General features: G+C 39.2%; 1 protein-coding gene across 1 annotated transcript in view; it reads right to left on the bottom strand.

Moving 5' to 3' along the window:
* Positions 1-14,020, bottom strand: part of LOC124551146 (nuclear RNA export factor 1-like) — a 214,143-nt gene that overhangs the window by 103,626 nt on the left and 96,497 nt on the right. The window contains exon 9 of the mRNA XM_047126110.1: positions 4,782-4,888. Coding sequence (XP_046982066.1) covers positions 4,782-4,888 — 107 coding nt within the window. The remainder of the gene's footprint in view (positions 1-4,781; positions 4,889-14,020) is intronic.

The raw sequence follows: 14,020 nt of genomic DNA, 5'->3' as shown, positions 1-14,020 counted from the left end.
CTACAAAACAGCAATGACAACTTCAAAAGTAATTTGTTTACTGTGGTATCTTAATGTTATGAAGGGAGGATCTTCCCACTTGACATCACAAAAGCTGGAACTAATTGCACTACCCAAGAGGTCAAATGCAGAGGACTGTCAGGTTATAGAACACTCTTGTCACAGCCATCAAAAATTTTACTTATTTAAAGCAATGTATAAAGTAGGACTTGATTATTAATAGTAGCAAGGAAGAAGCCTTCTCTCAACCTAATTATTTAATACTTTTACTAGGAAGGAACTAACAAAAATGAAAGAAAATACAACTGGAGTGAAAATTAATGGTACACATATTCCCTGCATCAGATTTGAAAATGACAGAGGCAGACTTAGAGAAGGAAATGAATAAAAAGCTTGTTGTTTTAACTCAAGAGATAGCAGAACTAAAACTAAAAGCAAATACCAAAAAGACAAAAGTCGTGGTTACAGATGAGAAAGGACTGACATAAAAAGACACAGTGAGCAACTTGAGGAAGTAACCAAATTTCACTATCTCAGCAGCACTGTGAAGGAAAACAATAGATGTCTGCAGGAAATCAAGGGAAGAACAGCACAGACAAAGACTGCCTTCCAAAATAAGAAGGACCTCCTGCTCAATAAACATGTAAGTGTCCACACTAACAAAAGATTTGTACAGATCTTTGCATGGAGTGTTCTGACATACAGATGTGAAACCTGGACATTAGCAAAGCAGGGTAAAGCTGCCTCAGACTTATGGAAATGTGGTTTTCAGGACTACCATTAATTTTTGCATGTGAAAAAGGTGATAAAAGTGACAAAACTTAGCAAAAAAGTGGCTAACTTTCTTTATGATCAGACAATATGTATTTCAAAAATAACACTGCTTTATAGAGAAAGATGTCCCCTACCTACTAACTGGTTAAGATCAAAGTTAAATGTGTAAAAATAGAAAGAAATCATTTCTTTAAACTTTATTCTAAAGTCTGACAAAAGCAACATACTTCATCCTTATTTTGCCTTTTTTCACTGTATAAACTGAATATCAAATTTCAATGTATTGCACAGAATTTTTAAATGTGGATTGGCCGCTATTTACCCATAATTACAAAAGTTGTGTACAGTTTACAAACTTCTTACCATTAATAAGCATTTTATACCATAAGTCATGTACAGAAAGCAAGGTAAGATAAAAAAATAAGTACATAATTGCTTAGAAAATGCACTGGAGAAATTAACACTTACTATTCTTTGGTTTTTGTTTAAAAATGATGTTATTGAAACACTTTCTTTAATCAACTCAAGACTGGAGAGCATCTGCACCTTATTTTTGAACTACTTTCTGTACCTGAAGAGCATCTGTCAACATGGCCTAGGCAACTCTTGCTTCTGTAAGGCAACCTTAAGTCTTTCATTTTCTTCAGAGGTCAACTTATTAGCTGCCATAAATTCTTCCTGTTCTTACTGTCGTTTTAGTTTAAGTATTTCTTCACATGATGAAATCTCCTTTTTTCCGTTGCAAGTTTTTATTGACTTCCTTTTTCCTTTTTTTCCTCTTCATATTTTTGTTTTTCATTTTCTTTTGCCTTTCTTCTTCTATGTAGTTCTAGTATTTCTTGTATACACACTGCAAAAAAACCACCAGCTCTTTAGTCACAGGTACTTTTTCTGTTTAATTGTCATACCATTTCACTGTATCTTTTACCGTTATCACTGCGTTGACAGTTTTTTCTGGGAGTGATGCCAAGTCCTTTGTAAGATAACTTCTCAATGCAGAAAAACCATTTTAGCCACAGCATTCCTGTGAGGCAGAGCTAGAGATGTATTCACCACTTTACTTGTCTGGGGAAATTTGGTTCTCCTGTCTTACAGATTTGTTTTCAATAACTGTCAACTGGAGTTTGTGCTGTACTTGAACTTATAGTGGTTTCCAACAGGAGACAATTCCATTGGCTGGTCACAATCAATATCCAGTAGTAATGCTTTTGCCACGCTTACAAGATCATTGACTTTTTTGCTGATGTTCTGTTATGTGATGAAGAAACTGGAATTGCTGCAGTCCTTGGCCCTACCAGGTTACATTTAAGAAGAATGTTTTTACACGCCTCAGTAAAATACTGCTTAACATGCGTCGAGAACAGTAGGTGGTTCTTCTCAGCTATCTCCTCAACAGCTGCTGCAATTTCACCAACACAAAACATGTCGTTTAGAGGAAGCAAATTGGATTCCGGTAAAATATTTTCTAACAGTTCACACATCTACAGTACTAGTGGTTTACAACTTACTCCCAGATAACCTGAAAAGGCCTCTTCATTTCACTGTAAAGCCAACATATCAATGGCTCTTTTTTCTGGAATGTTCCAGTGAACTGGGTAAAAATGCATGCAGTGGAGCAAAGAAATGCCAGTTAAGCTTCTATTGTGGGTTTCTTCAGATGCTAAACAATGTGTTTGTACCCAGTATTGGGAGCTACAGCAGTCCTCTTTGGTGGAAGAAAATGTAAGTTGTTTTCTCTGTACTGTTTCCAGTGTTAACCATCTGGATAGCCTATTCTTTATGAATTGAAGCCTATGCTATCTCGATGAATGTTGTATGTCTGAAGTCTTCTATTATCGACAGCTAATCACTAAAAAAGTATATACAGAGACAATCAGATCAGAAGCATTTTCTCCGAGATGATGCAGTCATTTAAAAAAAGGATTATGTAGAAGGTGAATGTTAAAGATGCCTACATCAATAAGTTGCTTTTTTCTTGTACAACAAACTTGTTCATTAAGCAGTCTCATTACTTCCTTACAAACTTTTGTCCATCACTTCCAAGCACTAATAGTTTATGCAAAGGAAGGCTTGCTGAATGTAAAGTGCTAGTAAGTTTATAAACAGTATCCTTCAGATGTTCCTTAACCAATGAAAACGACTGCAAATGATGGCTCACAATTTTATCCTCAGCTGCTGACACACAACAAACCACAGTTTCTAATTCATACGCACCAGCACTGTTTTTTTCCCCCATCAAAGCACAGAGAACAATAATATGCATTATCCACATCACGAAGCAGATTTTCAAAATAATGTTCCTCAGCTTCAGTTACAATGTACTGCAATTTAGTACTATTCAAACTGAAACTTTGTGGAACAGCAATAGAAAATATGGCCTCAGAAAGATCACAACTGCATTGACAGGAAGCAGCTGCATAAATGGAACAAACACACTTTAATACCCATACTGGCACTGTCCTTGACGTTATTTATTGTTGGAAGGGACAATGGTGAACTGCCACTGTTCACAGAAGATGCTGAGTTGCATGAAGCAGATGCAAGACAAAACTACTGCTGTGCCATTTTTGTACAAAATAACTGTTTACATCTTGATGTCACTCCATGTTGGTTCAGAATCTGAAAAGCTTTCTTTTCCACATTTGTAATAGTGTTACACACAACACAAAGCACTTCGTGGTCACTGCGTTTTTTGCCCACGCAAGACAACTTTGCTCCTGTTCCATCTTCCTTGAAGAACCAGTCACTTCACACAGAACGTCTGCCCTTTGTCCTCGGGATCATCCACCAATGCAGTACGTTGTTGCAGAAGAAGATATGACAACCGGGAAGTCTGATGTCACACTATCGCAAAATTCTGGAATGCGTAAATATTTTCACTTGCAGAGATTACCAAATTCCAATTTGCATGAACACTTTTGCTGCAAATCAATTTTTTTACTCTCCAGGAAGGCTACTCAAACTTAGAAAAAAAAATCCCTCGGAGGATACCAGGTGTGAAGAGGAAGATGGTGCAGAGAAGCTCCTGATAAATTAATGGTGGTGGTGGTGGTGGTGGTGGTGGTGGTGGCAGAGGCAGGGGGGGGGGGGGGGCAGCATACCACAATAATGACTTTCCTTTCCTTTCAGCTTAGCAGCTGTGTACCAGTCATAAACAACAGTTTAACCACAGTCTTTAAACATTTATAATTTATACAGAATAATGTTCATATAATGAACACACTGAGATATTTGTGATTTATAAAACTCAATAAAATTCAATTTCAATACTAGGTTAAAAATGCCCCGATTTTTCCATGTAAAATGTAACACCAAGTTTCATGGAAGAATCACCACTTTGCTTTAGCTCTCACTCTCTCCGTTTCATGGAAGAATCACCACTTTGCTTTTGCTCTCTCTCTCTCTCTCTCTCTCTCTCTCTCTCTCTCTCTCTCTCTGCCCCCCCCCCCCCCCTGCTACCAATCTATCCAAATCACTTCAGATTCAGAATGCCAAAAAAGTGATTTCTAACAAGAAAAAGTAACTAGAAGTTACTAAAGGAAAAAAACGTTACTACAGATGGCAAATGTGATCTGTTGGCAGCACCAGATCATAAATGAGAATAACAAGAACCAGCTGGACTTCAAGAAAAATGAATAACATAGCTCTAGAAGAAATACCAGAGAAGAAAGAACGACTGAAAGCTACAGGCCAGGACAGAGCAAAACTCACTGGATACTTAATTAAGACATGATATTCTTTTACAGAGCAGCTCTCAAGACGAGATCATAGTGAAGGAAACAAGGGAATGTCCTATTTACAAATACAGATGGGATGTTTTTCATACATGGAGATCAAGAGGATTACTGGAGACAGAAAACTATGGGTGCAGAGGCAAGACTAAGCTTTTTGAAAGAAGAAGAAGAATTAGTTAATAGTCATTGGAATGACACACTACTTACTTCTTAGTGATCAACTACTAGAAGGTAATTCTTGTGAAAATCGTGTTATCAAAACACAGCACTCACCTTATGTATGAATCTCTCTTAAGCATGTGACATATTGGATTACAATCCAAGTAGACTTCTGAGATCTGTAAAGTACGAGACAGTGAAACAGTACCAGTGCTCTTTACCTGAAAACAGAAATGACAAATTGTCAGATTACTGAAGACAGTAGTTTGATACAATGTTACCTGTTAAATTGTTAGTGCTGCACATGTTCAACAAAACAAAATGTAAGTTAAGTGAGGCGTAACATAACGTCAGACACACTTTTTGTGTAAAATTTAATATGATTTTCACACAATTTCTGAGGGTTTCACAGTGTTACGGCCAGACAGCTTGACATTCAATGCCCATATACGATTATCATAACCAAATATTTAAATGACTAACAGCAGTATTAGCTGCCAAGAGCAATCTGTTCACTGACTGGACTGTGAAAAGACTGAGGTATTGTTTTTGCCACATTGCTGTTGGCATTAGATCTTGACTCCTGTCAATCACTAGGCCATTAGATGCACGTTTCTTTTCAGATTCCTGTAATTGTCAGCTTCTATTTAATCCATACCTATGAATGTTGGACAGGAACAAAGACACCTCCCCCCCACACCCTACTGTTCCCTGCCCCGCCCTCTGCCTAACCTCCCACCTGCACCTAGCTGCCCTACCCTCTGTCCACCTTGTCCCTGTATGCTCCCCCCTGCAGCACTTTACCATCCTCCACCCCAACCCACTATCCCTCTCCCTCCCTGTCCCAGCATCCTCCTTACCCCCACCATCCAAATTGCTATTGAGAAAAGGGCCTTTCTGGTTGAAAGGTTACTTGTTTCAGGCTTTTTGCTGTGCCTAGCAGCAACTCAACTTCTAAGCTATATAGTGAGTAGCAATATATCCTTTTGATGATACTGTCATCGTAACATCTTGGATTTTCTATTGCTCAATTTTCCATTTTCTTATTTTTTACAGTTCCCTGGCAGATATTGTACTTCCACTGTAAAAAATAAACCACTTCTACATTTAAGTTTGTTATTACCAGCAATACATAGAAAATCACTAAAAACCACATATTTGTGGTGAGTGCAGAGATTGTGGCTACCACATATTATTGGTTGACTTACAATTATGTACGATTTCTTATTTTTTCATCTAGTACAACTCAGGTGTGCACAGAGGATATGAACAGTACAGCCTTACAATCTCTTAATATTTACACAATCTTCTGAACTGTGAAATGAATGGCACTCGGAGGAATGATAAAGTTTCTGAGGCTGTGCTACTACATGGGACAGCTGTACTGACCGGATAGTCATATTCGATTTGTAAGGCCACTACGATGCTGTAATTACTCTTTTTTTTTTTTATTCTCTCCTTCCGTTACTCTAGTAACCAGATCATCCTTCAATTTCTGCTTCCCACTGCAACCATCTGTTTGACTCATAATTTTTTCTGCATATAAATTATTTTTGATTTCTAGATTACAAAAGAGAAAATAATTGTATCTACTACAATGCACGTATCCATAAAGATGTTCTGGCAATCGGAAAACAGAGGGACACAAAGTACTACCTGTCAAAATATGCACCATATTCGACACCCTCTCACATCTGAGGAAATTTGTATGGACAATTTTTTGAAACCAGTGGAAGGTTTATAGCAACAATACACATTACACAATTTTAATTTCAAGGATGGATTCTACTAACTGCAACAAAGTCGGAGACTGTGTGCCTGATTTCAAAAGGATTTGTCATGTAAAATCAAACTTGCACTTTTTTCACGTGACATACTGGAAGCTGTGGATCAAAGCAGTCAGGCAGAAACAGCATTTCTTGACTTCTAAGAAGCGTTAGGAGTCAGTAACAATCAATGCTTATTAATGAAAGTACTATGATTTGTGGTATCAAAAGAAATTTGTACCTGGACTGGGCATTTCTTATGGGGAGAATGCAGCACATGATCTCGAATGGAGAGTCATCGACAGATGTAGAAGTAACTTCAGGCGTGCCTCAGAGAGTTGTACTGAGACACTTGCATTTCATAATGTATATCATTATTATGACCTGACTATTAACAACAATCTAAGAGTTTTTGCAGATCACGCTATTACCTATTATGAAATACTATCTGAAACAATCTGCATAAATATTCAGTCAGATCTCAATACCTTTTCAATGTGGTGCAAACATGGATACTGGGAAAACACAAACAATCTACAAAAGAGATTGTTTACAAAACACTTGTGCATCCCTTGTTAGAATACTGATCCAATCTTTGTGAGCTATGCCAAGGGTGACTAAAAGAAGATACTGGACAACATAAATGCTCCCAAGTTTGTTTAACCCATGGGAGAGCATCGCTGTGATGCTGAAAACAAAAAACATGGCATACACTTTGAGACCAATGCAAGCTACTCCACAAATGACTACTTACAAAGTTTCAAAAACTATTACTAAGTCAGTACCTATGAACATACTACTCCTGTGGGGTCCACTGTGACTATAGACTAAATACCAGATGCACAGAGGCACGTAACGAGTCATTCTTCCCACAAGCTGTACATAAATGGAACCACAAGAAACCGTAGTAATATGTCTTTCAATAGGAAGCATTCTCTGCCATGCACTTTATAGCAGTTTGCAACGTACGGTTGTTGTTGTAGATTTAGACTCAAGTGTCTATATGATGTTTTCAGAGCACAACAGGCCATGGAGTTGCACGTACTATACGAACTTGATGGCCCTGTGCTGCTACTATACATTGCACAGAACAGGATGCAAGCCTATATACAGGCATATGTAAAAGTACCAATACAATTGTCAAACTCTCCACATACATGTCCCAACATATCACAGTCAGTATTAATTATCCTTCCTTACCAAATTAAGTGCCAGTGGAAACAAAACCACACAATCTTTAACATTCCTCCATAAGAAGAAATCACATGTAGTCTGGTGACTGCGGGGATCACTGCAGAAGAGAGTCACGATGGGAGACAAATTCAATCAAACGTAGATACAGTTCAGCACTGAGCTAATCAAGAATGGCTGAAAGAATGGGTGGAGGAGGATGGTGGTGTTGAAAACGATATCTCTACTGTCTTGCTGTCATTGGGCACAAAGCATTACTGCAGCATGTCCAAGCATGAAAAACCAGTCACAGTTTTCTCCATGAAGAAAAACGGTCTGAAAACTTTTGAACAGGCCATGGCACAAAAGATGTTAACTTTAGGTGAGATACAAATGTGTTCCAAAATCTCGTGTGGATGTTTTGTGCCCCAAACATGTACAGTACGACCATACACATTTCTAGACACACGGAACATGGCTTCGTCACTGAAAACTGACTTCTGTCAAAAATTGTCTTCCTCTAGTAGCATCAGAACGTCGCTGTTAGAACGAAGCTCATCATCCCAAGTAGACAGTGCCAGAACAGTTACGAACAGACAACTGCACAGAATGCGCCAGACAGTTGACTGCATATTTGCAGGTTTTTGCTCGCATGCTCGTATGCTCGACCTTCTCCTGACAATGTGCTGGTCAGGCGGTTTTCTTGGTACCGTGTAAGCAGGCAGAGGTAAAAATTGTATAGAGAGACCAAGGTTTGAACACAGTAAGCAGGCTCTAATAGATGTGTCTCGTGGTAGTCACAAAGAGATTAAGAGGCTTGCACAGTACAGACAAACACGGAGAACTACAACAAACCAGTCTAAGGACTGAAGGTTACCACAACAATGATAAAAACGAAAATATGCCTTCTTTAACAGACTTCATTATCTGGATGTAGGCTTAACAGATAGATGCAGTATGCAGGTATGATGGGATTTCTGAATAAATATAGTCAGCTGTTTACAACAGAAAATAGCAATTTATTTACATTAATGGAATTTGGTATATTCATCTAAATACCATTTTCAAAGAAAAGTCAGGATTCCTGTACTCTCCTGACCACTCGTCTATTATTTTTCCATTTGTAATAACCATTTTCTTCTTTTCTTATTGTTCACAGTCACAGCAGATGACAACTGAAATGCCCGCATATCCTTTCATCACTCTACATTGTCTATGTGCGATACTCCTGTGGCACATGTTAATACGAGGTACCCTGCTCATTTGTTTTATCGCAAACTTTGGGCATGCTTTAAGGTATGCATAGATAGGAACTAAAATGGATGATGCAGAGGTTTAAGTGCATTTTTAACCTAAGAAATAGTCCTTTACTGTTGGACAGGGACCTTTTATCTCACTCTCTTATTACCTGTTGAATGGTGTTTCCTGAAAAATAACTCATCAAACTGCCAGACAACTATTTGCTCCATGAGAGGAAAATTGGTCTCATCATCTCGTGCCCTCCTCTGACACCTTTCGCGGGTCTGGGAAAATTTCCCTTCCCATAAATTGTATGCAATGCCCTTACCTGCCATTCTGCTGCTGTTTTGGAGGATCAAGTTCTGCTATGCTGTATAGTTTTAATCTGTCAGGAAATCTCAGTTCTGTGGATACTCTCCTTATTTTGACCAAACTCTGTATGTGAATAATGTCCTGTACCATTAACAAAGCAATGGATAATTCACAGCAATAAGTGATTTGAAGCTAAACTTTCACGTGTCACATAAAACCCAAAATTTGTAATAAATACAAAAATCATTAGGTTACATGAAACTTCAGGCAAATGTTCAATGTCGATAACTTGCAGCTGCAAAATTTTGATGCAGAATCTTCAGGTATATACTGGCAAACGTACAATGAGCTCTCCTATTTGAAATCGGGCAAGGAGAGGCACAGTGTACCCTGTTGTCACTGCACACACACCATTTGAACACATACTCATCTACTGTGAATCTGTATGCTACTGTGTCCACTCTCTGCGGTGAACGCTCGCCTCATTGGTACAAGATTGATTATCTTCATACAGTAAAATCACAGAATGATGCTGGTTCCACAGAGCACAATTTTTTTCTGTAAAAAGATTCCACAGATTATCTAACTGAAAACCATGGTCACAATTGATACGAGCCTCAGACAGTCATACTTCCGCTAATTTGTCAATAACAGAGTTCCAAAAGTTTGAAGTATGGGCAACAATTTTCGTTTCATTTATTCACGCAAATGACCAGTGACATACAGTGTTACGCGATAATGGATTTGGTAGCCCAGAGGGGGCGAGTACACCGCTGGTCTTCACACTGTGCTCCCTAATAGTGCACATCATCTGCCCTATACAGGGTGTTACAAAAAGGTACGGCCAAACTTTCAGGAAACATTCTTCACATACAAAGAGAGAAAATATGTTATGTGGACATGTGTCCTGAAACACTTACTTTCCATGTTAGAGCTCATTTTATTACTTCTCTTCAAATCACATTAATCATGGAATGGAAACACACAGCAACAGAACGTACCAGCATGAATTCAAACACTTTGTTACAGGAAATGTTCAAAATGTCCTCCGTTAGCGAGGATACATGCATCCACCCTCCGTTGCATGGAATCCCTGATGCGCTGATGCAGCCCTGGAGAATGGCGTATTGTATCACAGCCGTCCACAATACGAGCACGAATAGTCTCTACATTTGGTACTGGGGTTGCGTAGACAAGAGCTTTCAAATGCCCCCATAAATGAAAGTCAAGAGGGTTGAGGTCAGGAGAGTGTGGAGGCCATGGAATTGGTCCACCTCTACCAATCCATCGGTCACCAAATCTGTTGTTGAGAAGTGTACGAACACTTCGACTGAAATGTGCAGGAGCTCCATCGTGCATGAACCCCATGTCGTGTCGTACTTGTAAAGGCACATGTTCTAGCAGCACAGGTAAAGTATCCCGTATGAACTCATGATAACGTGCTCCATTGAGCGTAGATGGAAGAACATGGGGCCCAATCAAGACATCACCAACAATGCCTGACCAAACGTTCACAGAAAATCTGTGTTGATGACGTGATTGCACAATTGCGTGCGGATTCTCGTCAGCCCACACATGTTGATTGTGAAAATTTACAATTTGATCACATTGGAATGAAGCCTCATCCGTAAAGAGAACATTTGCACTGAAATGAGGATTGATACATTGTTGGATGAACCATTCCCAGACGTGTCCCCGTCGAGGCCAATCAGCTGCTGATAGTGCCTGCACACGCTGTACATGGTATGGAAACAACTGCTTCTCCCGTAGCACTCTCCATACAGTGATGTGGTCAACATTACCTTGTACAGCAGCAACTTCTCTGACACTGACATTAGGGTTATCGTCAACTGCACGAAGAATTGCCTCGTCCATTGCAGGTGTCCTCGTCGTTCTAGGTCTTCCCCAGTCGCGAGTCATAGGCTGGAATGCTCTGTGCTCCCTAAGACACCAATCAATTGCTTCGAACGTCTTCTTGTCGTGACACCTTCGTTCTGGAAATCTGTCTCGATACAAACGTACCGCACCATGGCTATTGCCCTGTGCTAATCCATACATCAAATGGGCATCTGCCAACTCTGCATTTGTAAACATTGCACCGACTGCAAAACCGCGTTCGTGATGAATACTAACCTGTTGATGCTACATACTGATGTGCTTGATGCTAGTACTGTAGAGCAATGAGTCGCATGTCAACACAAGCACCGAAGTCAACATTACCTTCCCTTCAATTGGGCCAACTGGCCGTGAATTGAGGAAGTACAGTACATACTGACAAAACTAAAATAAGCTCTAACATGGAAATTAAGCGTTTCCGGACACATGTCCACGTAACATCTTTTCTTTATTTGTGTGTGAGGAATGTTTCCTGAAAGTTTGGCTGTACCTTTTAGTAACACCCTGTATGCAATCTACTATACTCACAAAGAATCTTATAAACACCTGCTTTGCACAGCTCTAAGTCACCTACCGAGCGAGGTGGCGCAGTGGTTAGCACGCTGGACTCGCATTCGGGAGGACGACGGTTCAATCCCGTCTCCGGCCATCCTGATTTAGGTTATCCGTGATTTCCCTAAATCGCTTCAGGCAAATGCCGGGATGGTTCCTTTGAAAGGGCACGGCCGATTTCCTTCCCCATCCTTCCCTAACCCGAGCTTGCGCTCCGTCTCTAATGACCTCGTTGTCGACGGGACGTTAAACACTAATCTCCTCCTCCTCCTCCTCTAAGTCACCTACTATTGATCCGAGAAGGGCCGAGATTTTTGATGGATGAAAGATCACTTTAACCTTATGTTTTCTTAGTATTCTGCCCATTTTTGTGGAAATATTTCCAATATGTAGGAGGTAGACTGTAGTCTTGAAAGCATCATCCTCTTCCATATCGTGGTGTTTGTTTGTGTGTAGTAGGGATCACTATCCATTTTTGTGGAAATCCTTTTATACAAAAACTTCATGCTCTGTGTAACTGGTGTCATTATACTGTACTAAGACAAACAATCAGATATTGAAGACACAAGCCTTCATCACAGAGGACACTGACAACAATGCACAGACTTGCTACAAACATACACACATTCTACAAATGCATGCAGTGACGATTGGGTACTATATGTGTGTGCCAGCATAGTTTTAAACAGAGCTCAGTCTACTTTCATCAGTATACACCTCGAGATGGCCAGAAGACTTTGCACTAAAATATCCTGGCAGCAAATTACTGACATATGACAGCAAATATTTGCAATTTTGTTTGCACAGTGTGTAAATTAAGTCAGCTCAACTCCTAATTACAAATTCTGTATACTGCCCAGCATCAACAGAAGATGTCAGCTCATTTCCCATTACAAACAATTTTTTTAAAGTGGAATTTTATTTATCAACTTCATAGAGTGGTCTCTAATTAGTCTAGTGAAATACTCTAACAATTCATATAAAAAGAGATGAAAAAAGACAAAGAGCAACCAATACTCAGCAATGTAATACGCGCAGACCTGGCTGAAGGAAAGACAAAGTGAATGTCTGAGACTATCAATGACTACTACCAGACATTTATTTAGCACAGAACAAATAATGAAGATTTTCAATGCTTTGGTTCGCCTCATTGCATCATTTCCACTATTACAAGAAAAAAATACCTGGTAAATAAGCAGGGCCTATTTCGGCAGCATTACAACAGCGACTAAATACAGTGGTCAATTACCGATCACAGTGTCTGTTCGCATTAAAGCCAAACTTAACATAAACAAAGCACACATAATAAGAGCAGTGCGAACTGATATGTAAGAGATGTTTTAGAGTCCTGGGTACAACCCTTTCTTTATGCAATTCCACATCCCACATTACAGCATGGCAAAACCTGACCACATATGGTGAGGAATATGAAATCCATTTCCACAAATGAAATGTCGCTTCGCTTCCCTGGTCTGCATAATTCCCCAGCACAGAGTCACAGCTGTTTCGCAACTCATTTGACACTGTCCTCCACAAATCTCCATTGGTGCTTTGGGGATTCCTGCATAAAGGGAGATTCCTCTCTTTCCTCTGAGCCACTATATTTAAAGCTTTTGGCGGCAGCAAGCAGAGGCTTCACACATTACAGAATTCTCAAAGTTGCAGATGGTGCACTGTTCAGGAATACTAATTTTCATTGAAAATTTGAATATTACTTATATTCAGGATTTCTACATTTATTTACACATAAAAATCAGAAAAACAGCAGTTAAGACAAATACTTTGCTTCAGATATGTTTATTTAAGTAGCAACATAGGCAAGAAAGGTTAAGCATAGGAATGTTGTTAATAACAGTGAATTTCTGAGGTGAGCACTCACTCAAATAATATGAAACTTTTGCACTGATAAAATTCAATACATAAACTCACAAAATTACTAAACTAAAACAAACTGAAGAATTTTATGTTTTCTTTCTTTCCTTTCCAAACATACACAAACCATCCATTAATTATTTTGTAATGAATAAGTAAAATAACAGTAGGTAACACTATAGTATAGCTGTTCAAAAAGTATCTGACTTATTTATAAAAGCAGTCTTTATTCAGATACAATTTTTTGACACTAGTCATCTTCCAAGTAGTCCTCTTCAGCTTCTACACATCTCTCCCAATGCTGCTGCCACTGATGGAAGCATTACTGGAAAGCCTCTTTTTGTGTGGTGCACAGCTGCTCCGTCTGTATAACGTCTTCTCTGTTCTGAGATTTGATCCCTTTCAGAGATTTTGTCATTTTAGGGAAAAGCCAGAAGTCACTCAGTGCTAGGTCAGGGGGCTAGGGAGGCTGTCAAACCACAGTCGTGTTGGGTTTGACCAAATCTCTGAATTAACTGCGAATGATTAGCAGGTGCATTACCATGT

Source organism: Schistocerca americana, chromosome 9, assembly GCF_021461395.2.
Source record: "Schistocerca americana isolate TAMUIC-IGC-003095 chromosome 9, iqSchAmer2.1, whole genome shotgun sequence".
NCBI lineage: Eukaryota > Metazoa > Arthropoda > Insecta > Orthoptera > Acrididae > Schistocerca > Schistocerca americana.
This window is presented reverse-complemented; position numbering and strand designations above follow the sequence as displayed.